This window comes from Rhododendron vialii, chromosome 8a, assembly GCF_030253575.1.
Source record: "Rhododendron vialii isolate Sample 1 chromosome 8a, ASM3025357v1".
Lineage (NCBI taxonomy): Eukaryota > Viridiplantae > Streptophyta > Magnoliopsida > Ericales > Ericaceae > Rhododendron > Rhododendron vialii.
In genome coordinates this window covers 3570133-3594165 of record NC_080564.1, presented here as the reverse complement: position 1 = coordinate 3594165, position 24033 = coordinate 3570133, and the positions used below count along the sequence as shown (strand labels likewise).

At 38.0% G+C, this 24033-nt stretch overlaps 3 protein-coding genes and 1 long non-coding RNA gene across 10 annotated transcripts; 3 read left to right on the top strand and 1 right to left on the bottom strand.

The window, feature by feature from the left end:
- Nucleotides 1-1227: 1227 nt before the first annotated feature.
- LOC131298375 (calcium-dependent protein kinase 28) lies at nt 1228-9498 on the top strand. The gene is made up of 12 exons (XM_058323806.1): nt 1228-1860; nt 3002-3132; nt 3309-3350; nt 3842-3953; nt 4092-4170; nt 4416-4585; nt 5750-5876; nt 6402-6517; nt 6597-6704; nt 6835-6897; nt 7134-7307; nt 8794-9498. The coding sequence occupies exons 1-12, from the start codon at nt 1480-1482 to the stop codon at nt 8959-8961; spliced, it is 1671 nt and encodes a 556-aa protein (XP_058179789.1). The 5' UTR covers nt 1228-1479; the 3' UTR covers nt 8962-9498.
- LOC131298376 (uncharacterized) lies at nt 8836-9775 on the bottom strand. Its single transcript, XR_009190499.1, has 2 exons — nt 9080-9775; nt 8836-9021 (listed from the first exon to the last, which is right to left on the bottom strand). It is a non-coding gene; the product is annotated as an uncharacterized LOC131298376 (long non-coding RNA).
- Nucleotides 9776-14348: 4573 nt separating this feature from the next.
- LOC131298374 (uncharacterized) lies at nt 14349-16834 on the top strand. Its single transcript, XM_058323805.1, has one exon. The coding sequence runs from the start codon at nt 14574-14576 to the stop codon at nt 16593-16595; it is 2022 nt and encodes a 673-aa protein (XP_058179788.1). The 5' UTR covers nt 14349-14573; the 3' UTR covers nt 16596-16834.
- Nucleotides 16835-19467: 2633 nt separating this feature from the next.
- Nucleotides 19468-24032, top strand: LOC131298373 (uncharacterized). 7 transcript variants are annotated; one of them, XR_009190498.1, is made up of 5 exons: nt 19468-19643; nt 21234-21439; nt 21535-21672; nt 21762-21886; nt 21972-24032. XR_009190498.1 is itself a non-coding variant. In XM_058323804.1 (3 exons), exons 1-3 carry the CDS (start codon nt 19514-19516, stop codon nt 21801-21803), a joined length of 279 nt encoding a protein of 92 aa, XP_058179787.1. In that variant the 5' UTR covers nt 19478-19513; the 3' UTR covers nt 21804-22359. The 7 variants fall into 7 exon arrangements, 2 of the variants coding, with proteins under 2 accessions (XP_058179787.1, XP_058179786.1); XR_009190497.1 differs by having other exon boundaries at nt 21234-21672; nt 21972-22359; XR_009190496.1 differs by having other exon boundaries at nt 19478-19643; nt 21234-21672; nt 22464-22752.
- Nucleotide 24033: the final 1 nt, after the last annotated feature.

The following is a 24033-nucleotide window of genomic DNA, read 5'->3' as shown; positions in this document are numbered from 1 at the left end:
TCGTTAGGACGGAAGGGGGCGTTTTGGTTAACGGAAGATAACGTTCGGAGTAAAATTGATTTTTTTAAAAGGTTAGAAGTCTAATTGAAATTTAGAGTAAAGGTTGGGGAGTATTTTGAAAATTTTCCTTTTTTTTTTCCGTTGTGGAAAGAACCTACTTCAATCTATAAATGGTTTTTGAATTAAAGGTAATATATTGTGAGAGAATGATATGTCTCATAAAGCAGAAAATAAATATTTAAAAAATAAGAACCTTAGTAAAATGGGGCCTATATCTATGAAAATGTGGATTGAAGTTGAATAAAATTTAAATAGGACAATACTCCTATTAAAAACCAAAAGACCCAATAAAAAAAGGAAGACAAAAAGACAGCTATTAATTTTTTTTATCGTCTTTAGTAAATTTTTTTTTTGGTCGTAATTTTTTTTACTTTTTATTCCCTTTTCGTCAAGAAGAATGACATATTCGAAAAAACTTATAAGTAAATCTAACAAAAATTAAAGAAAGACCAAAAAACCAAAATAATAATTTAGGAAGAACAGGTACTTTGGTCAAGTCTGGTAGTCATATTTTATATTTCCAAGGGTCTTGGTAAACTTTCATTATTACTCGAGTATGACTAAATTTTAGTTTTCTGTACGATATTGACTTGTTCTCGGTGATTTTTTATTAACTTCTATAAAATTTTATCATAATCCTTGAAAGTAAGTGTTCTCGTCGAGACAGGAAAATATAAAAATGTGCAAATATAAAAATCGACGTTTGAATTTTTTTGAAGAAAATAAGAATATAAGATTCAAGGCCATATCCTTGAATTATTTTTTTTAGAACAAAATTATATACTCATAACTTTTTAGATTTATTTCGTGACGAGTGCTTAATTAGTCATACTCATCACAAACTCAATAGAAATTCGACAAAATAAAGAACACAGTTTCCTTCTTGGGTGGCACTGGCACCGTCCAATATTCCAAAAGCGAAAACAAGAAAGAGCAACAAAATTACAGCAACAGAATTACCAGAAAGCACCTTTTTTAAGAAACAAACAGCAACATGATCACAAAGCATTCCGGTCTACGTACACAATTTCCGACCACAATTGTTACCGAAACCGTTTGATGCATGTTAATTTATGTGCATCGAACGATTCTCGACGCACTTATTTCTTCCAATATTTTAAAGTGTTCTCCATCCAAATAAGAACAGGGGAGATGTTGCAATTCTCTCTCTCTCTCTCTCTCTTGCATAATTGCATTGTCATCTTCTCTTCTTCAAAAGTCTCCGTTGAGTCGTTGACCGTCCCCATCATTTTCTCTCTCTCTCTCTCTCTCTCTCTCTCTCTCTCTCTCTCTCTGTGCCCCCTAATACGGAGTATTTATCAACACACACAAATCCCCCTGCTCCTGCGATTAGCTGGTTTTAGTGGATAAATTGATGGTATTGATCTATCAGACAGTTGTAAAATTTGCAAAAACAAAATGGGTAGCTGTTTCTCGACCACCAAGGTGTGTGGCTCAAACAGCAACAACTCCCCTCCCGCCGCCACCACCAACGCCGCCGTCAACGGACAACGCAAAGAAAGCAACAAGCCGGCCCCAATAACGTTAAAGAACCAAGATGGGTCGAATCATAATCAACAAAAAACGCAGCACAAGAAAGATTCTAAGCAGATAAAGCCGAAGCGGCAAGGTGGGATCATTCCGTGTGGGAAGAAAACGGATTTCGGGTACGATAAAGATTTCGATAAGAGGTACACGATTGGGAAGTTGTTGGGGCATGGACAATTTGGGTATACGTATGTTGGGGTAGACAGGTTCAATGGGGATCGTGTTGCTGTCAAGAAAATTGACAAGAATAAGGTATTTGCCTCTCTTTTAATTATGAGAATTGTACATTTTTCGGATTGGGTTTTGTTTTTGTTTTTGTGCTAAGATTTTGTGATCTAAATTGCTAATTAATGAAGTTGGAGGTGATCTGTTTTTTTTTTTTTTTTTTTTCATGAAAGGTCAAGCCAGGAATGTGTTATTTTGATTGGTTAATGCCGTGGGGATGTGTCATTATGAATTTCTGGAAGTGGGTCTTTGGCTCACCTGGTTTATCAAGAAAATTTAATGGAGAATATGCGTGAAGCGTCGGACAGTTGTTCCAATTCTCTAGAGATTGGAGGACTGTTATCCTTTAAGCTGGTTTTGCATTTTGGGTCTGATTGACAACTCCTGGGTATGATGGAGGATGGCTGGTGGAGGAGGATGTCTAAGCTTATTTTTCAGCTAGTGAATTAGAACAAGGAAAAAAAATTGCCCTATTTTGGAGTTGCGGTTTTAGAATACTGCTCTATGTTTACTAGTTTTGTATGGAATTGTTAGGACACGTGTGAACGTTAAGTCCTATATCGGATGACGAGAGTAAAGTTTGTGTCTTAATATAGTATTGTGTGGCTCACTACTTACACGCTTGAGCTTTTAAGTGGGTTTGAGTTCGTTGAATCCAAATTTTGAGCCCAAGTGATGTGGTGTGGACTCTGTAGTTTCCCCCCCATAGGATAGGTCCTTGTGCATGCATGGGCTGATCAATGCAGCATACGAGCTCCTCACCGGATTCATCACACTGGTTTTGGAAAGGGGATTTAAACTTGCAGTGGTTACTGTGAACAAGCTTGGTGTTTCTTGATATAGCGGATGTATTTAGTTCGTTGTCTTCTATCAACTGGGTGGCTGTGATGTTAGCTTCCTTATTACGACCATGTCTAACCGTCTTTAATAAATGGTTGCATTAGGAAGAGAAAAGAGTGGAATTTTGCTTGCTTTTGTCATCGTTCACGTATGATAGTGTCATTAGTATTGGTGGGATCGTAAATAGATTTAAAGACATGATGTCCACAATGGTAACTTGAGATTATTGAGAAGAGAATATAATCGGATATGTCTAGTTGGTTGCTACTTGATACGTTTTTGGATATCTGATGTTATTTAGGGAACAATTTCTTGCATTTTGTAACAGATGGTTCTCCCAATTGCTGTCGAGGATGTGAAGCGAGAGGTCAAAATATTGCAAGCCTTAGCTGGCCATGAGAATGTTGTTCAGTTCCATAATGCATTTGAAGATGATTCTTATGTGTATATAGTCATGGAGTAAGTATTTCAAGTTACTCTTATGATAATTCTATAGTTGAATTGTCTAATAAGTTGTTCTAGTTCAGCTTTATTTTGTCTGAGAGCTTTGGTTTTGGTAAATTTACATCTTATTAGTGGTGGTGTCTACATCTATGGTCCTCTTAATACATGTCTTTCCTTTTGTCTCTTATTAGGTTATGCGAGGGTGGCGAATTGTTGGATCGGATTTTGTCCAAGTAAGATTTTGTCTTTGGGTAAATTACACTGACCACCGTGTGCGTATTCAAAATACAATCAGCATCCCTTGGTACTGAAATTAACAACTTTTCTTGTCAGACATTGTCAAAAAGAGGCACTTAAGAGATACTATCAAGTTACAGTTTCACGCCTACTTTGCAAAAGACTAAAGCATATTATAATTTGAAAACAAAAAGATTTAAGCATATTTTGAGAATTCCAAAAACAAGTACCTGACACCAGCAAGTATACTTGCATCTCCTAACGACATGTTAACAACTGTGAAACTGGTACTTAGTCAAAGAAGGGAGGTTGGTGTAATTTCTGATGCTGCAAGGGTGTTGTCTTTGTTTGAAATAACCAATGGGTGAACGGTATTGATTACCCTTAAGCTTATGGATCTTGTCATAGAGACTACGACCAATGCTTTATGAAGTATCATTTGGTTAAGAAATGGTTATAGTACTTACTGAAGTTCTTCTCGAATCAGAAAAGATAGTCGGTATTCTGAGAAAGATGCAGCTGTAGTTGTACGCCAAATGCTTAAAGTTGCAGCCGAGTGTCATTTACATGGTTTGGTTCACCGTGACATGAAACCAGAGGTGAAGTTTACTTACAAATTTAGGTTTTCTGGCTTCTGGTATTCAGTAATGCTACATTATCTGCCTACATAACATTTTTCTTTCTTTCTTCTAGGATTTAGTTTTGTGTTAATTAATAGTTATTGTTCTTTTCTGTAGAATTTTCTTTTCAAATCACCAAAGTTGGACTCGCCTTTGAAGGCCACAGATTTTGGGTTGTCAGATTTCATAAGACCGGGTGAGTAGAATGTTATACACAAAGATCTCAGACAGGCAGGAGAGATCTAGTTATTTTGAACTTCTTAATCTACTGATATGGCCTTGTACTACTCCAAATTTTTGAATCTTTAGGTCCACTTTGTATTAATTATGGTTCTCATCCATATTTTGGAGGTCTTCTTAACTTCTTGACCACAATTCGGTTCAATAAATTTTGTGGTGGAATGCCGAAATCTTATGTGCGTACGTTACTGACTCATCCAGGGAAGAAGTTTTTGGATATTGTTGGCAGTGCCTATTATGTTGCTCCTGAAGTTTTGAAACGTAAGTCAGGGGCGGAATCTGATGTCTGGAGCATTGGCGTAATTACCTACATATTACTCTGTGGAAGGCGCCCCTTTTGGGATAAAACGGAGGATGGTATATTTAAGGAGGTGTGATGCATTTCTTAGCTTTGGATTTTGACATTTTCTTCCTTTCCCTATATTCTGCGCAATGTGTTGACATGGTTTCTTATTATTCTTTCATTTTTTTTGTTGTGGATTAAGTAGAATTGTTGTACTCACAATATACTCATTGAACTACACATTTCTATTGTGGCATGTGGTACCAATGTATTGGTATCCGATGATTATTAGGATGGTTATCTAGCTACTTGACACACAAAGTCATAGAGTGGTCTTCTAAGCCTCTATTCTGAATTCTGATGATTCTCAATAAAATAGTCATTCCAAACAAGAACAGCTGCACCAATTCCAGTCTCTTTTCTCTTCCGAGAAAGGTTACGGAATCAGGTTCCAGTGATAACTTGGGAAAATCAATTTGTAAATTCACAAGAGAAAAACTCGAGCTGCAGCCATCATATCCTGAAATAAGGTTGTTTTTCCAGATGAAGCATCAACTCGTTTGTTAGGAATCTGTCAACCAACACGTAGAACCTTCAATGAAAATGTCTTTTTCTTTTCTTTTTCTGATTGAGTGTAAAATTCATGTTGCCAAACCACATGGTTAGGATAAGGTACATTGATGGTATCATTAAGATTTAACTGCTCTAAATTGAGGTGATACCTGGAGTAAAACTCAAACTGTTCGATTTGTTGAAGTATGTTACCACATAATTGATCCTAGCCTATCCTTTCATGTTTGAATGCTTCATCAGCATCTCTCCACCAAACTTGAAGCAAAAGATGGGAAAGATAAGGCACCAGAGAGAGATACAATCATATCATTTGGCTAGGTAATTCTCAGGACGCTCACACATCCTGGGGCTATAATGTTATTGTAGTTTGGCTAGGTACCCCTCCATGGTATCTGATTTGATGTTATTATGGTTGTTTGTAGTTTTCTTGAGTATTTGTTCAGGGAATTTTTCTTTTTCTTTATCTTTTTGGGAGGGGTCCACTGTTAAATTGGAAGGTTTGGATGTAAGATGTAGAATATAGCCAGGTTTTGTTGGTTTGTGGCTTTGGAATCTTTCTCGAGATGATATTTTTCAGAAGTGAAGTTGTTTTTCGAAATTTTGTTGTTTTGTTATTTTGCTGTGTCTACCCTGTTATTGTATAAACTGGCATACCTGTTTAATTTTCCAACTTTTGCAGGTTTTAAGGAACAAGCCGGATTTCCGTCGTAAACCATGGCCAACAATTAGTAACAGCGCAAAAGATTTTGTGAGAAAACTGCTGGTGAAGGACCCTCGTGCAAGACTAACTGCTGCTCAGGCCTTGTGTATGTTCTTATTTGTTTCTCTGAAGAAATATCTTTCTGTTTTATTACAGGAAGTGGATATCTTACATACTGATGAGTGTTAGCTGCCGCTATTTGGCAAGTTATTCATCGGTCATCTTAAGATTTATCAAAGTCCTAGATCATACTTTAGTCTGGTTTTCACCAGAATCAATTGATTAGGATGAATGCCAAAGTATGTGGTCAGTTGGCTGGATAAAGACACTAATCTCGGGGGGCAAACTATTGCACCACACTGGATAAAGACACCACAAGGTGGCAAATCCCCAGTTTGAACAAAGCACTGCATTCGTTTGTGAGACGTTTCGTTATCAAGAGAACCAAGGGCAATTCTTTTAGAAACTGGATCGTTTATATATTGTAGTGATTTCCATACAGAATATGTCTCCATCATATATCTTTTTTTAAAATCTAATGTGTAGGCTGCTCTCATCCTTGATTGATGATGTAGACTCAGATACTATCTTGTATTTTTCTTGGTTTGCTGACCTCCTTTAACTTTGGCAGCACACCCATGGGTTAGAGAAGGTGGGGATGCCTCAGATATTCCTCTGGATATCTCAGTCCTATGTAACATGCGGCAATTTGTGAAGTACAGTCGCTTAAAACAATTTGCTCTTCAGGTAATTCTTTTCTCTCTTTTGGTACCATATTGAAAGGAAACCCCATTATAGTTTTTCACCGGCAATCTATGTTCTTCAGGCATTGGCTAGCACAATTGGCGCAGAGGAGTTGGCTGATCTTCGAGATCAGTTTGATGCAATTGATGAGGATAAAAGCGGGGCTATTAGCCTTGAAGAAATGAGACAGGTAGATTTTCCTTCAACTTTTGACAGTGGAACATAGTCTTGTTCTTTAATAAAATTTGCCTTCTTTGTTTTAACTATCATTTATAAACGCCTCTGTTGGATTTATCATTTGAGTGCTGGTTTTAATGCAGGCCCTTGCTAAAGATCTTCCTTGGAAGTTGAAAGAATCGCGTGTTCTAGAGATTCTTCAAGCGGTTAGGCTATCTTTCAAAATACACTCACTAGAATTTCCTATACGTCAGAAAAAAAGAAGTTAAATAGGCATTTTCATTTGGGACTGGCCGCAATTTGATTCTAAACCTCGCATTATCCGTAATTCATTATTTCTCTATTTTTCCTATCAGCAACCTTGCCACAGCATTGAATATATCGAACTGCGTTAAGCTACTTATATATTTTATTCATAGTGGTATTTGTTTGCTTGAGGCAGATGGATAGTAACACAGATGGACTAGTGGATTTCTCGGAGTTTGTTGCAGCCACTCTGCATGTCAATCAACTAGAGGAACATAACTCGGAAATGTGGGAACAGAGGTCACAAGCTGCTTTTGAGAAATTTGATGTGGATCGAGATGGATATATAACCCCTGAAGAACTTAAAATGGTTAGTATTGCATCCTCTCCGTTGCTACTCATGACCAGTGGCGGACCCATAAATTTGCATTAGTGAGGGCACAAATTAGTAAACTTAAGCCGTAGGTTTACAATTCCATACAACAATACATTTGTTTTTGCCAACAAAATAACAAGTGACTATATATGTATGTTAGGGTAGACCTATGGTCCACATCTCTTAATAAGTGTGTACCGTATGCACCCTCTATATATTCCCTTAGATTTGAGATAATCTAATCTAAACCGTTCAATTTTTTAATTAAAAAAAAGGCAACATGTTTAACCGGTCATCACTTACTTTATTGCTACAGAATTTGTGGTTTCTTAGACATTTATTTTGCTTGGGTATAATTATTATTGATTGTGGTACGACATATTTTGGTCGTATTACCGAATATTATAATCGATTTCCTTTGGTACGACACGTTGTGGTAAGAAAACGTCAATTTATGGTATTGTCATAACATTTGTGGTTTGTTATATAATTTGTGGTATTTACATATGTTTTCTTTTGATACGACACGTTGTGGTAAGAAAATGACAATTTTAAGTGTTGTCATAACAATTGTGGTTATTTTATAAAATTTGTGGTATTTTACAAATATTTTTGGCTTGGGTATAACAATTGTTGATTCTGGTACGATAGATTTTGATTTTGTTATGGAATATCATACGAGTCAAAGAATTTTTGATACGACTCATTGTGATAAGATAATGCCAATTTATGGTGTTGTTATGTCATTTGTGGGTAACATTATTTAATTTTTGATATTATATGCATATATTTGGTTGGGGTACAAGTATTATAGATTCTGGTACGAATAATTATAGTTATATAATAACAATATTTTTTAATTATAGGTAACCTGCTAATGACCTGTTCAACAGGTAAATTTTAAAGTACAAGTCGTAACTAGCATCATCAATATGCATTAGAAAACCAAAAATCGGCATTATGAAAATCACAAATTCTCATAATTTAGATATACGGTATACCCTATGTACCATAGCTTTCTCCGTATATGTAACTTTATCTATAATTAAGGGAAAACTGTTAGTGAGATTAGAAAAGTATCTTCTTTTCTATTCTATGGAGATGAAACAATTGAATTATGGTTATAACGGTTAAGAGAGAGAGATCATGTCTTTCCTCTTCTGAATCCGATTGCCTCAATTTTGGGTCACTGGTTTTGGGAAATTTTTTCTACACCCAGACGATTATATTGGTAAGCTGGTTGGGAATTTGAGTTTTGTTGTTTCGATATATATACACACACACACACGATTCGAATGGCTAATAGTCATATCTCTTGTATCTCTCAACGATTCATGTCCCCTGGTTCCAGCATGCCCTAGCTCATATAATTACATTTCTTCCTGGGTCATCTACAGCTTTGAGCCTTTCATATGTCCACACAATGTTTCTCAGCGTCAGAATGTACCACGTTGTCTCATATTACGCTATTGTTTTGCAGCACACGGGCTTAAAAGGCTCAATAGACCCTCTCCTAGAGGAGGCTGATATTGACAAAGACGGTAAGATAAGTCTATCGGAATTCCGTAAGCTTTTGAGAAATGCGAGCATGAGTTCTTCGAGAAATGTCACTAGTCCACATGGTCACCGGAATTCCCGGAAAATATAGATCGAAAAAGGTGAAGTGTGAGAAGAGGGTAAAAGAGTTGGAGTACTCCTTTTCCAAAGTCTTGTACTTGAAGATTGCACGATTCGTAAACGGGACTCTTAATGGTTTGTGCCTCGACTGCTCACTTGAATATTGTACCTGTACACGTGGGGGTTTTCACCGGGGCTCTCACTGGTTTATGCCTCTCAGCGGGACTACGGTAAATTGTTTTGTAATACGGTATCAATGGTCCTGGATGCCTGAAAGCCACACAATACACATTGCAGGGCCTACAACAAAGTGTGTTTAGTCTCCGTGTGCAGTGTGTGGTACCTAGCCCTGCAGAGAAATGGCTGTTGTTAATGTGCTTTGGTAGTGTGTATCTTTCATAGTGTTGTGGCAAATTTTGGTGGTTCGTTCCACTATATATATGGTGTGACAAATTAAGTTTGCAGGTTGATTGTACTAGAATTCGTGTCCATTATATCAATGGGACGGGGCGTGGATTCTCTCATGCGAAGCAAAGCAAAATGACCATCATAGTTTCATTTGACTTAATGATTTGAGCCGTTCATTTTATAGGCCTCAATGTGTTCACTCAGAGGCATTTTTCGATAGAAATGATTTGAACTGCGGAATACCATCCATCCATGGATGCAAGACACACCTAGCATGAAACAATTTGGCATTGAGAGAGATCCTAGTATATATTAAGTGATCACCCATTTCACTCTTAAGCAATGTAAAACTATATTTCCTTTAACGCGTCAAGACCAAGTTTTTGACAATTTAACAAAAATATTTTTTGTGCCTTACCAAGGGCTTCCCCTGTTCCTCCCCCACCGCCTCCCTCGATCTCTTCTTCTCCGCTTCCTTTGTCCCCCTTTTCTCCTCTCTTCCTTCCCCCCCTTCTCCTAGTCCGCTCTACAGTTCTGGACTTATCTCTCCTCTCCTTTGTCTCATTTGGTGGATTTGGGTTGAGATCATCTATTCTTTCGAGTGAGAGTTTTGTTTTCTCTTCCCCTCTTCTTTTGGGTTGACCACCACCAATTGGTGGTGGATATGGAGCTCTGGGTCCTGTGGCTTCTTGGAGGTGGCGGAGTTCTGCATGTGGCAGTAGTGGCGACGACAACAACGATTGCAGCGGTGGCAACGAGCTTGGTGCTTTTCGCTTGATGCAAATCCGGTCTCTTCCAAAACCTAGTCTTTAGTGGATTTGTGGGTTTTCTACTATTGGTACTATATTTTATTTTTTTGTGGCTTTTATATTTGTGTTTTTATTTATTTATTGTTTCTTGTATTTTCGTGTTGATAGTGTCCTTTGTACTAGTTTTTTATGAATGCAATATGTTTGTGCTTCAAAAATAAGAACATATGAATTTAAGAATAAATTATCCATGCGAGACTTATAAATCCAAACAAAGATGAAGGGCCTTCGCCAAATAAATCAAAGACCAAGTAGGTAAGAATAGATAGATGTATAAATTCGTCATCTCCACCCATTGAAACAAAGACCAAGAGCAAAACCAAGACCACACAAAGTAGTACTACATTCAATTCCTGGCGCAAACACGCAGTCCTCTTTCTTCCGTTAATAGTGAGAAAATTTTCAGCGTCGGGTGGGTATCACGTGGTGTTCGCTCGGCACATCCGAATTATTGGATGCGATTTTGGACGGTTTGGATTTGGAGAGAAAAAGAGGAGGGTGAGAGGAGAGAAAATGTTTCAATTTGAGAGAAGGGGTGAGAGGAGAGAGAAGGTTTCAATCTTAGCTGTCCAAAATCTTAGCTGTCCAAAAGTGCATCGGACGACTCGGGAGTGCCAATTGGGCACCACGTGGAATATACCCACTCGGCACTGAAAATTTTCTCACTCCAGTATTGATGATTATTCAGCCTATCATTTTCCATCAATCTACTTCCACTTGTACGCGATGGATACACATTTTTAAATAAGTACTTATATTCATTATTTTTTAAATAAATATTTATTTTTTTGAATTAAATGTTATGTATTATGAGATAATGACATGTCTCGTAAAGCAGAAAATAAGTACTTAAAAAATTAAGAACTTTAGCGGAACGGTCTGAGCAGAAATATTTTTCAATTCTTTTTCTGAAGCGTTTTGGTCCAATTTAAGAAACTTATTATCCACTCAACAAACTATATTACAAAAATTATTAGCCTTAGCCATTTCAAAATTATTTAAAACTTGGTTGTATTTCCTTTCTTTTTCTTTATGTCTTTGACCCGAAACGTGAACTTATCATGAGAATGTGTTAATGGTTAGATTCTTGATTCCTGCCTTGTATGAAAATGTTAATTATAATCGTGTGATGAAGATCCTATTTGGACTAAATTAATTTATGTCTTTTTAAAAACTTTGACTATTAGCTATGCATCAAATTTTTGGATTTTTCGAATTCCTTTATATATATTCGTCCCAATTTACTTGTCCCAATTCTATTCTAACTGGATTAAAAAACTAGTTTTATCTTTAAAGTGGTAATGAATTTTATATCTAATATAGATCTTATTTGATAGATTTCGATTTGTTCTATAATTCAATATTTTTGAAATCATCTAAAATATTATAAATTATAAGATATAATTAATTAAAAAGTGACACGAACTTTAAAAAATGATAAGTAAATTGAGACGGGGGAGTAGTATCGGATATTCAACCTCTCTTTTTCATTAACCTTCCACTTGTACATGTTGTTACACGTACCTTTTTCGAACAGTACGTGCTACCAACCACTGATGTTCGCCTTTGAATCAGTATTTGCAATTTTGTTTAGGCCTGTTTCAGAAATCTTCTTAAAAAATAAGTAGCTTATTTTACATTCAAACTTAAAAATAAAGTAAATAAAAAATAAATTTTCAAATTTTTTTTTTGCATCGTATAGATCTTCCAAACAAGATCCATATTGCATATTTTTAAATTTCAATAAATTCATAATTTTTGAGCTTAAAAATTATCTTTTTAAAAAATAAAATTTTTTTTTTCCGGAATGGAGCCTAGATATTTATAGTTTGAATATTCTCAGTTTACTTTTTACCTACGTAATCCAACTCGTACTTTGAAAATCTGATTATTGTAAGAGTTGTGCTACGTGCACAGCAAGCTGTCCACAGATCCCTTTTTCTCCCGTCTCGGATCGCACAAAGATGATCGGAGGCAAATTCTGAAGTGATTTTGGGTGTTTTGTTAACGCCTCTAACGATATCGAACGAAGCTCATTTTTTACAGAAACCTTAAACGACATATTTTGAACAAAATGAGCGGTTTCGATCATCTTTGTGCGACCCGAGACGGGAGAAAAAGGGGTCTGTGCACAGCTGCTGAGAGTAGCTTTTTTTGCTGTGCGTGTAGCTTTTCCAAGGTCTATCCTATTGCCGTTTATAAAACATGCCAGATATCCATTTTAGTAGTAGAAAGTTTTTTCAATTTTTTTGGGGTGTTTTGGTCCAATTTGAGAATCGTATCCACGCAATAAACTAGTATTAGAAACATTATTACCCATTTCAAGTTTTCAACTCTTGACCCAAACTTTAGGAAACTTAGACCCTGTTCGGTTTGAGTTTTGAGGGAGATTTTTGGGAGAGAGAGATAGAAATATTTATTGAGGATTGTGTGAAGGGATTTTGAGACCCAAAACAAACAAGCCCTTATTATCCTGAATACAATTGTAATGAAAACTACTCCCTCCATCCCATAATATTTGTCTGGTCCGCAAAACAAGAACGTAGAAATAATACAATTTTTGCAAGAAAAAATCAATTTTTTTTCAACAATTCACTAGATATCGATAAGTTCTTTTAATTTATGAAAAAAATTTGAATTTTTTCTTGAAAGAAGTGCGTTATTTTTGAGTTTTCGTTTTGCGAATCGGACAAATAATTTGAGACAGAGGGAGTAATTAAACTTGGTCATTTTCTTCTCTCTTTTTTTCATGTCTTAACCCAAAACTTGAACTTATCATAAAAATGTGCTGCTGGTCATATCATAAAATCTATTTAAGCCTTTTTTTTTAACTCTTCTACTTGTTTTGCATCAAAATTTTGAACTTATTCGATCCATCTTGACAAGAAAAATATAAATAGTAGTAAATAAGTATGAACAATAATTATAAAATCATTACAGACAAAATAATGCATAAGAGCCGATCTTCTTTCATTATTTTCAAGTTCGGTCTATGCTTTTATGTTTTTCTAACTCTTTGCCTCTGTATTTATTTGCCAAATCTTGTTCAGTTTCATTCAAGCCCGGTTTTGTTTGAATCTTCGCGGAAAGAGAAGCGGTTCACCAGCCGCCACATCTTTTGAGAGCAATGAAAAACCGAGTATATGTTTAAAAAAAAACTCACTTGACGATTACCAAAAAAAAAAAAAAAAGTCATTAGATAGAAAAGTAAGATAATCAAAATCAATATTTTATGTAAATCACATCTGATTTTCTAAAAAGTTAATTGTTCTTGTACCTCCCAGTTTTTTCTCCACATCTTCCATACATGAGTGTTAAACCTCAAGGGTCGGCCTAGCGCAGGTTTTTTACTCCCAAGGTCTAATCTGTTATCAACTTTTTTGGGATCAGTTCATATAAAGTTTTATTTTGTTTTAAATTGAGACCCTTCGGACCCCTCACAAGTGGCCGATGAAATTGTTTGTCTATAGAACTTTGCTCTGTTTTTAATTGAATCTCACCCCCGCCCGCAAATGGGTGGTGAAATTTGTCCCCAGAAGAGTCTTAAACCAGAGAAGATATGCAATGCCCTTAGAACAACGGTGAGAACGAATTTAGACCATCTATTAATATGGGGTCTACACACTCAGTAGTAGGGCCTGAGGCCCCCTGGGAATCCATAAATCCAAGGACGTCGTCAAAGAGAACCACTCTTTTCAGCTAACGTAATCATTCTTATTAGCTAACGTGAGCCCCATTAAGCAGGGAATAATACACATGAAAGATAAAACAGTTAATGCTGTGTTTGGAATACTTTTTAAATTATTTTTTGAAAATATAGTAGGGATAATATGTGAAGAGAGATAGAGAAAATGATTAGAAGCCGGGAGAATCTAAAAAGAATTTTTTGAAAAATATTTTTCAAAAAAAAAAGTAAACACAACATAAAATTTTCACAGATATCTATGTAGTTTGGCCGATATTTAATTATTTATGCACTTTTTTAGATATCGATACCATTTTTGTTACTTTCCTAATTTCTCCTTAAACTGACCAGACACCTATTAAAGAAAACAAGAGTATTAAACCCCAGGGGCCAGGGCCGTTGTTCTGAAAAGGGTCGAAAACGTGTTTGACCAAGCCCACTGCCCAGCCCCTTCGTCGAATGGTAGCTTCTTCAGTGCCTTAACTGAAGGAGAAAAGCCATCCAACTTCCATCCCACGAAGAAATCCTCTAACACAAAAAACCAACTCGAATACTCCATCTCTCTCCTCTCTCCTCTTCTCTCTCTCTCTCTCTCTCTCTCTCTCACCCACACAAAAACACACACAGAGGCAACTTTCAGTCACATCCACAAACAAACAGTAAAACCCTTCCAATTCCAATAGCCTTTTGGCTTCCCACAAATCCAAGAAACACCCACCGCCGTCTTCCCCCCAAATCACCATGTCGGACTTGGTGAAAGACATCCTAGCAAGACCCATCCAACTGGCCGACCAGGTGATCAAGTCCTGCGACGAGGCCACCTCCTTCAAATCCGACTGCGCCGACCTCAAGGCCAAGACCGAGCGCCTCGCCGCGTTGCTCCGACAGGCCGCCCGCGCCGGGCCCGACCTCTACGAGCGCCCCACCCGCCGCATCATCCACGAGGCTAACCAGGTCCTCGAGAAGGCCGTGTTCCTGGCCCACAAGTGCCGCGCCAACGGCCTCGTCAAGCGCGTCTTCACCATCATCCCCGCCGCCGCCTTCCGCAAGGCCTCCGCCCAGCTCGAGAACTCCGCCGGCGACCTCTCCTACCTCCTCCGCGTCTCCTCCGCCGCCGTGGACGACGGTTCCGACGACGGTTTCCTCGGCGTCGGCGGCCTTCCCCCCATCGCCGCCAACGAGCCCATCCTCTGCTTGATATGGGAACAGATTGCCATCCTGTCCACTGGCCCGGTCCCCGACCGCGCCGACGCCGCCTCCTCCCTCGTTTCCCTGGCGAACGACAACGTCCGCTACGGGAAACTCATCATCGAGGAAGGCGGCGTGGGGCCCTTACTTCGGTTAATCAAGGAAGGGAACGCGACAGGTCAAGAGAGCGCTGCTAAAGCCATTGGGCTTTTGGGAAAGGACTACGAGAGCGTGGAACACATGATTCAGGCAGGGGTGTGTTCGGTGTTCGCCAAAGTACTGAAAGAGGGTGCGATGAAGGTTCAGGCCGTGGTGGCTTGGGCCGTGTCTGAGCTCGTTGCCAATCATCCTCCGTGTCAGGAACTCTTTGCACAGCACAATGTGATACGATTGCTCGTTAGTCACTTGGCTTTCGAGACGATTCAAGAGCACAGCAGGTACGCGATTTCTCACAAATCCCTACATGCTATCGTAGTAGCTAGTAATAATGTTAATAGTAGTAGTAATTCGAATGGAAACGCGAATGGAAAGGGGACAGGTTCGAGTGTTAGTGAAGATGATGATCCACAGAGCTCTAGTAAAATCCCTCCACATCCATTATTAGGGGGTAAACAAGCTAGTAAGATGCACAATGTTGTTGCCACTACAATGGCCATGAGTAGCGAGTCAAAGTCGCGGCTAGGCAATGGCGTAAGCCAAACCAATCATGTCAAGAGTTTCAAGACTGAGAAAAATGCTAGCGAAAACCATTATCAAGTCTACCAGCAGCAGCATCAGGGTAGTGCTTTGATTTCTGGGAAAGGGAGGGAATATGAGGAGTCTAAGACGAAGGCTTATATGAAGGCAATGGCCGCAAGAGCCCTCTGGCGACTAGCGAAAGGAAACTCGGCCATTTGCAAGAGCATTACCGAGTCTAGAGCTCTGTTGTGCTTTGCGGTGTTATTAGAGAAAGGACCGGAAGATGTGCAGTACAATTCGGCTATGGCGTTGATGGCGATCACAGCAGTCGCCGAGAAAGATCCTGAGTTGAGGAAATTGGCATTCAAGCCCAATACGCCTGCTTGCAAAGCAGTTGTGGACCAATTAGTTAGAATCATTGATAAAGCAGATTCGGAACTTCTTATACCGTGTGTAAAAGCTATTGGAAACCTAGCTAGGACTTTTTGTGCCTCTGAGACGAGGGTGATAAGCCCGTTGGTACAGTTGCTTGATGAAAGAGAAGCACTGGTTTCTAGGGAGGCTTGTATTGCACTTGCGAAATTCGCTTGCCCTGAGAACTATCTCCACCTTGATCACTCCAAGGCTATAGTAGCTGCTGGAGGAGCAAAGCACCTGATTCAGCTTACATACTTTGGGGACAAGATCGTTCAGAGTCCTGCAATGGTTCTTCTTTGTTACATTTCAATGCACGTTCCGGATAGCACAGAAATGGCTGAAGCCCATGTGCTCAATGTGCTTGAATGGGCGTCAAAGCAAACCCATGTGTTCCAAGACGAAGAGGCTGAGTTGTTGTTGCAAGAGGCTAAAAGCAGGTTGGAACTCTATCAATCCAGAGGTTCAAGAGGATTCCCATAGTTTCATGAACTTGTCAAATTGTTTGTAATTAGATTGAAGCTTCTGCATTTTTAATTTTTTTTGTACTATATTGTATTCTTATGGAGTGTATATACGTTTTATTGTATTCAATTGCTTAGGCAAAAATACCCAATTGTTATCATTCTTCTGATAAATTTTTGTGGAGGCTAGTGGTCTCTAGGACATGTAATATTTTGTGGTTTGATGATTATTACTTAATTTAAACTTTATTCGTTTAATTGAAAAGTGTAGTATGCAATACTTGTGGCTTGGACATGATTTTGATTAGATTGGACACATGGAATGGTAGATTCTTGAATTTTCTGTTGTAGAAAAAATAGTGGGGAGCACTGTTACGAACGCAGATAAACGGGAAAAAGATACAGATACAGGCACTTTATAAACAATTGTGTCCGTGTCCTGTGCACTTTCCTCGAAAGTGCCAATGGAATATGATAAGGTTTCTGCAATTTTTAAACATCATGGCTTGGACATGATTTGGATTAGATTGGACACACGGAATGGTGGATTCTTGAATTTTCTTTTGTAGAAAATAGAGAGGGGAGCACTGATACGAACGCAGATATCCGGGCAAAGGATACGGAACACTTTATAAACAATTGTGTCTGTGTCCTATGCACTTTCCTCGAGAGTGCGAATGGAATATGATAAGGTTTTCTGCAAAGTTGATCTTGAGCTTCTACTATATATGAGTCAAAGCAACCTGGGGGGAATGTTTGAATATCCACTTCTTGGACCTTTCAAACCTGAAGAAGTTGGAAGGCATCTGGGTTGGTGGTTGTGATGTGATGATGCAAACTGAAATATATATTTTTCTACTCCTCCCAGAGGTCAATAAGAATCTTCAACATAGCTGCCAAAAGTGGAAGACTAAAAAAAAAGTGCAGTTTCCTGGAGATTTTAATTTTTAGAAAGAGGAGGAACCACAACAGTTGACCAGGATGATAAATAAGTACAAATTGACCTGATGATTAGCTTATATTAATCAAGAAACCAGCAGATTAGCAATTTTGATTAATATGGTATACATAAGTACTCTTGGAAGTTGGATCTGCAGATTATGGTGAGTTAGCACCATCATTTTCAAGAGTTTAAACAATTCACTATTCTCTCTTGACAAACTCTCTCATTTAGTTCAAAAGCAGAATACAAAACGCGTGTGATTTAACAAAGGGCAAGGACTACAATGCTGATATCTGTGGACCTTCACCAGATGCAGCTTCCCGGAGTTATCTCCTCGAGCTACAGAAGAGGATGCCGAAAAGCGTCTGCTATAAATAATTGGGTATATTTGTCCAAAGACTACGATGCTGAAATGCAGGCAGGCAGCTGAAGCAACCGCGTATGATTTAACAAAGGGCAATGCCAAATTGCATATTGCAGGTGTAACTGCTCCCCTCCGAAAACATGAGTTTAACAACCAGAACGTTGATTACCTGTCCTTGGCAATATAGTTAATATTAAAGTAGTTATGTTATTGAGGATTATAGATGTACCTGTAAATTGTGGATTTCCGCCAAGGAACAAAATAACAAGACGTCAAGACCAACATTTGGATCGAAAATGTATGTCTTTACATTTACATAGTCGGTTGTTATGACTCGTTCATCCATGCTCGGTGAGTTCAAACCATTCTATGCATTAATGTTGTGTGTTAGATAGATTTCACTTGTGTCAAAGAACTAAAGTTTTACAAATGTACCGAAAGCCCCTTTGCATCGAGTGATTTGGCGAGAGAATGGTTTAAGATTTCTAAATGAATTTCTCCATTTTAATGAGAAATAGTGAGAAACAAAATAAACCTTTCATTTATACAAATTTCTCACATATTTATATCCAAACAAGTGAAATTCTCCTCTGTGGGAGCTAGAAATAGTGAGACTCATTTTTTTTTTAGTCTTATCGTTTGTTTAGAGGAAATGATTTTGATAGCTAGTTAAAATATCCTCTTAATGTTTTCTCAATAACGAATTTTTTTGGAATTATTTACGAGGACAAAAAGGCTCTGTTTGCTAGCATAGAGCATCTCCAATACACCCTCCATATTCAAACAAGTGAAAATATCTAGGGCCTACTTTACATTAATGCAAACTAGAAAATCGAGAAAGCACGATGGACAACACGAAGATAGATGGAGTTAAAGAGGGCAAGGTTTGTATTTCGAAAATGGTTTTGTCGAAAATGTGGGTCCAAATTTTACAAAAAAATGAGGAGTTGCTTTGTGCATTTAGAGAATTCAGGGGCATGCAATGTGGTTTGAGTGAAATCTAGGGGTGATAGTGGAGTTTAGCCTTAATCGGGCCCCCTGTCTTGACACCGCGAGTTATAATCCCTGCTTAAAAAAAGGATTTCAAAAAGCCATGATCTAATGCATCCAAACCCATTATTATAAACGCAAAAACTTCATTTAACTTCTCGATAATATGGATTTTTGCATCCGATTATGATGGACTTGTCTAGGGTTAGTGTTCTTGATGATTTCTACAACATGAATGATTTCGATCTTTGAAATATGTCAGACTTAAATTCATATTTGACTACTAGTAGCCAGGCCTATTAGTATATTGATTCAATGCAGCCAAACCTATTATTACAAACGCAAAAACTTCATTTAACTTCTCTATAAGATATTGATTTAGATCTGATTGCAATAAATTTTATTATATTTATTGTTCTTGACGATTTCTACAACATGAACGATTTGGATCTTTGAGATAAATCTGAAATGAGTTCATATTTGATTGCTAATATAGCATTACTGTGGTAAATAGACTTCGCAGTTCAACCAGCGAAGTCTTACTCGGGCTTTTCAAACGCGACTTTACTTTGGTTCGTCTAGCTTCAAATCAGAGGCTTTTTCATCACCACAACTGTACCTCTCCGGCGAAGGGAAATCCATGGCACTTACCGCCTATCATCTTCTACTTGGATTCTTAATTCTCCATTTCCAAGCATTTCCCCTACGAAATCCATTGCAAATCGTTCAAGCTTCTCCGCTGTGTACCCAATCACTTCACGCGGCCAAACGTAAACCTCTCTCTCTCTCTCTAGATTTTGTTCTTAATTGCGTGTTTCAGGTTTTGCTTTTGGTGAATTTCCCAGTTGGGTATAGTCATCTTGTTGGAATTTCAATCGAGCATTTCAATTTCCAAGCGATTCAACTGTACATTTTTTTTTTGGATATTCATTTTCTATTCGACTATTCCTTTACCCCTTGCATCCAAAATGTAGTTTGTCATTGCCAGATCGTGTTGGCTTTTTAGGTCCTGAAATAGATGTGTTCGTATGTTATAAAATTATGGGAAACAAAGAGTGAGAGAATGAGTGAATTTGAGAGTTTTTCAATTATTGTACTTGTGAGTTTGATTCTATTAAAGTGCAGGTTTTCCTCTCAAATTGAGTTTCTGAATCACCTCCAGTGGTTCTTGTGTGAGTAGATTGTTTCTCTTCATTGATATGGTGAATAAGTCGACTTACTTGCGCGTTGTAATTCTCTTTACATTGAAAATGAAGTCAATGAACCTGAGTGCTTAACTTCCGCGGGCTTAACTTCCGCGGGAAGTTTGACTCTTTGTGAGGACAGTGCTGGATACCCTTTAGCATAAGAGCATGTACACCAACAAAAGGTATTTTACCTACACAATAATCCACTTTTTTCATTTTACCTACTCAAATCTCTCTTAACCCCACACCAATTCTCTTTATTATACCTCTTTATCCTTATTAAATAAAAAAAAAAAGAGAGAGACAGAGAGAGTGGTAGAGAGAGAATGAGGGAGTGGTAAGAAGGAGAAAGAAGAGGAATAATATTTTAAGGTTTTGCTCATGAATAGTAGCTCGTTAGAAATGGAGAGCATTTTTTCAAAAGGGAAAATACCTTCCAGTTCTCCGAGCCTGCTGCAAACTGTTTTGGAGGCTTCAACTAGGTAAAATGGCTGTAAAGGTGGCTTTTGCTAGCCTGGTGTACATGCCCTAACAAATGTTTCTTTCCAATAGTCACCTTGTGATGTAGTTAATCTTTGCTTCAATCACCATTTTCTTGTTTTTTGATTAACAAACCACATATGACAGAAATGTAAGCTGCGACATCACTTAGAGCATGTACACCAATGGTTATGTATTTTAGCTACCAAATAGTTCACTTTTTTCATTTTACCTATTCAAATATCTCTCAACCTCACACCAATACTCTCTATTACCATCTCTATACTAATAAAATACTACTATAAAACAAAAGTACTCTTCATCTTGTACTTGGGTTCCATTGGAGAGAGTGTGAGAGAGAGAGAAACAATAATTGTATAAAGGTTAGCCCATGCACAGTCCTTCGGTAAAACTACCAAACCATTCCCCCAAAGCTACTTTACCTTGGTCCTTTTGCTACTCTAGTGCAAAGCTCTTTTGTGGTTTTCCTTCTCCATTTTACCTAATATTCTCCATATAACTAAGCTGATGTACTTGCTCGTATGCATTGTGAAATTAACGTGGAGAACTTAAAATATAAGTACTAGGTTCAGCCGTGAACATGTTTTTTTCTTCCTTTTGTTAGTATATTAAAGAATGATAAAGCTTTCAATGATGGGTTTTCCTAAGAAGTCCCATTTACTGTCAATGTAGTGCTTTTGTTGGTGAGGTCCGCAGAAAAGATCAAAAAATTTGTTGGCCATTTCTTTTGCTTGGTGACTATGAGGAATCCAACAAAGAATCAGATGTGCCTCCACTATATGTCCCTGAGTTCAAATGGTAGGGTTGCCGTAACTGTCTCCAAAGAACTGATGGTTCAGATGATGCAGCAGACATTAGACTGGTTTCCAATTGTAAACGTAAAAGACTAATTTCGAGTGCATAAATTTCTCAATGGTGAAGCCATGGCATCACGTAACATTGACATCAAATTTTTGCTTCCTCATCTTGGCAGCATCTGCTCGTACAATTTGTGGATCAAGAAATTTTGATGTCAACCCTTCAGTAGATGTAATTGGTTTTGAAATTTGTTCATTGGCACATGATCACGTGAAAGAAAAGGTAGCCAATGCCACGTCCATCATTAGACAAGGTAAACTTTTTTATTATTATTATCCTAAGATGATCTCAGCAATGTAAGTGCCAGCCTAAGTACTAAATGTATTTTTGTGCTCCATGCAGATTTATTGTCACCTGAAACTACAACAATATTGCGGTAAATGATGTTGATGAGACAATGAAAGAACCAATTTCTTCTAAAATGAAGGTTGCTCAAGTTATCAATGGAGAATTCCATAAAGGGGCAGGTATGAGTCTTGGTGCTAGTTTATCAAAAATCAGGCACGGTTTTAAGTTTCAATATACTTGAACCTGAGATTGTTATTGTTTCAGAAGCGATACATCTCAACTTGGAAAACAGTGGACTTGTCCAATTTGGTTATAAAAACTATTGAAGTAGAGAAGTGTACAAAGGTATGTTGGAATGTGTGAATAACAGTTTCACTGAAGTATTCCAAAAGGAGAAGGGTATAGTTTCCATAATAGCTAAATCAAGTGAATAAGTCAAGGACATGAAGTGACACCGGAAACTTGAGCTCGGGACTCTGGAAAATGAGGTTGTTCGTTCTCTCATTGGTTTTCATACAAGCAAACATAATCCTTTGGAATTCACTGAGAATGAGGATGACAAGGATGCACATGGTTTCTCAAGCCTGTAATTTTCTTTTGTTGTATTTATATAATCTGAACGTATACGTGCAATCTACAGTGTCTCTTTTTCAACTTGCATGCTTTACACTTCATCTCTTGCACGTTTGCCTCTATGAACAGGTTATCTACTACCCCAATTTCAAGACTTTGTTCAACTTTATCTTTTCATGTCAGGATCTCTCCTTCATATACAGTTATGAGTACAACACGGATGTCCAAGGGCATTCAGAAGCCATTAAAGACCAAAGTAATGGAAGGGCTGATAAGACGCATGAATTGGAATCTTTAAATGGCATTCCTGTGGAAATTGTGGAGCTCTTAGCCAAGAACCGACAGGCGTCGTTTAGAAGCTGAGAATGCCAAGGAGAACACATTATGCATGTAAAAGAAAACCAAGAATGCGACAGATTCTGAAATATCTAAGTTCAGTGGTTTTCGTGACAAGGAGATGTTGGGATATCCAATGCAGTAGGTAGGATGTCTGCTGCGAGTAGAAGTGTGGTACTTGAACCTGTAGAAGAATCAATAGCCTACTTTTCTCATCTTAAGAAAACCTGTAAAAGCAGTGGTTCCAAAATAAAACAATCAGAAGGATCTCATGACACTAAGGGAGCTTTTGCATTTTCGGACTCTCCAGTGAACCTTTCAAGTGGAAACCTATTTCCTAAAGTTGGCGCTAGCAAGAAATGGTGTTAAAAGTTGCAGATGGGATGAGGATAAGCTGGTGAATGGATGTCCTAATTCTTTGTTTCAGTGTTCAACATCATGTCATAAACGTCGAATTATTTCTAGTTCCACACAAGTTAGAGGAGCACACCAATGTGTCTATGCTGAATGCAGCAGATTGTCCTTTTCGAACTGAAAGCTCTCAGAAATCTCCAACTTTGTCGCAAATGCCAAATTGGAACATTCATTTAGAGACCTTCCAGAAGATAAATGAAGAACACAGCCATGTGCATGCACAAACAAAAGAATTGAAAATTTGCCAAATCCTGTTGGTCAACTGGAGTTATGTTCCAATGGAACCTTGCCTGCCACGCAATTACTGAAACTCATGGATGCTGGGATGAGCACAAAGGTATCAAGAAAAGTAGATAAAAACATGGAGTTCGCTAATCAGCCTTCATTTCCTCATATTAGTCATCGTAGTGGCATTTTCCCACTAAAATGGAGGACTACTCCGAGATTCCTTTGCAGATTATAGGGGAGGGAGGTCAATTGAGTATTTTGCTTCAGTTCCCATTTCCGATGCTTTTGCTTTCCAAGGTCAGGGGATAGGAATTGTGTCGGAAAAAGCCAGATTGTGAGTCAGGTTCTCAGAAAATGGTGAATGGTAGGCTTAAATCTAAGGGAACGAAAAGAAGGAAAAGCTTTGATTATCCCATTGCTGTGCACGATGCAGACTGTAAAATTACACAGGTTTGGAGGTTTGGGGAAAAAGAAAAAGTCCTTTCACATCGATGGTTTGAAGGCGGAGTTTCATCTTCATTCGAGCTCAATGATGGTGCCTTCCAAATCTGGTTTGGTTGAAAGCTCAATTGGCTATGTCGAGGTAGAAAAGAAGGTAGGAACAGTTGCACTGATGGAAGGCAATTGTGGGACAGTTGAACAGTTGATCTTATGCGCTCTTAACCGGAAAAGGTTTGGAGGACCAAAATATGGAGATAGAGGAATGAATGATGAATTGGAGCAAATAAATCATCCAAAACACCTTTTTGGAATAGTAAAATATGAAGTTATGGAG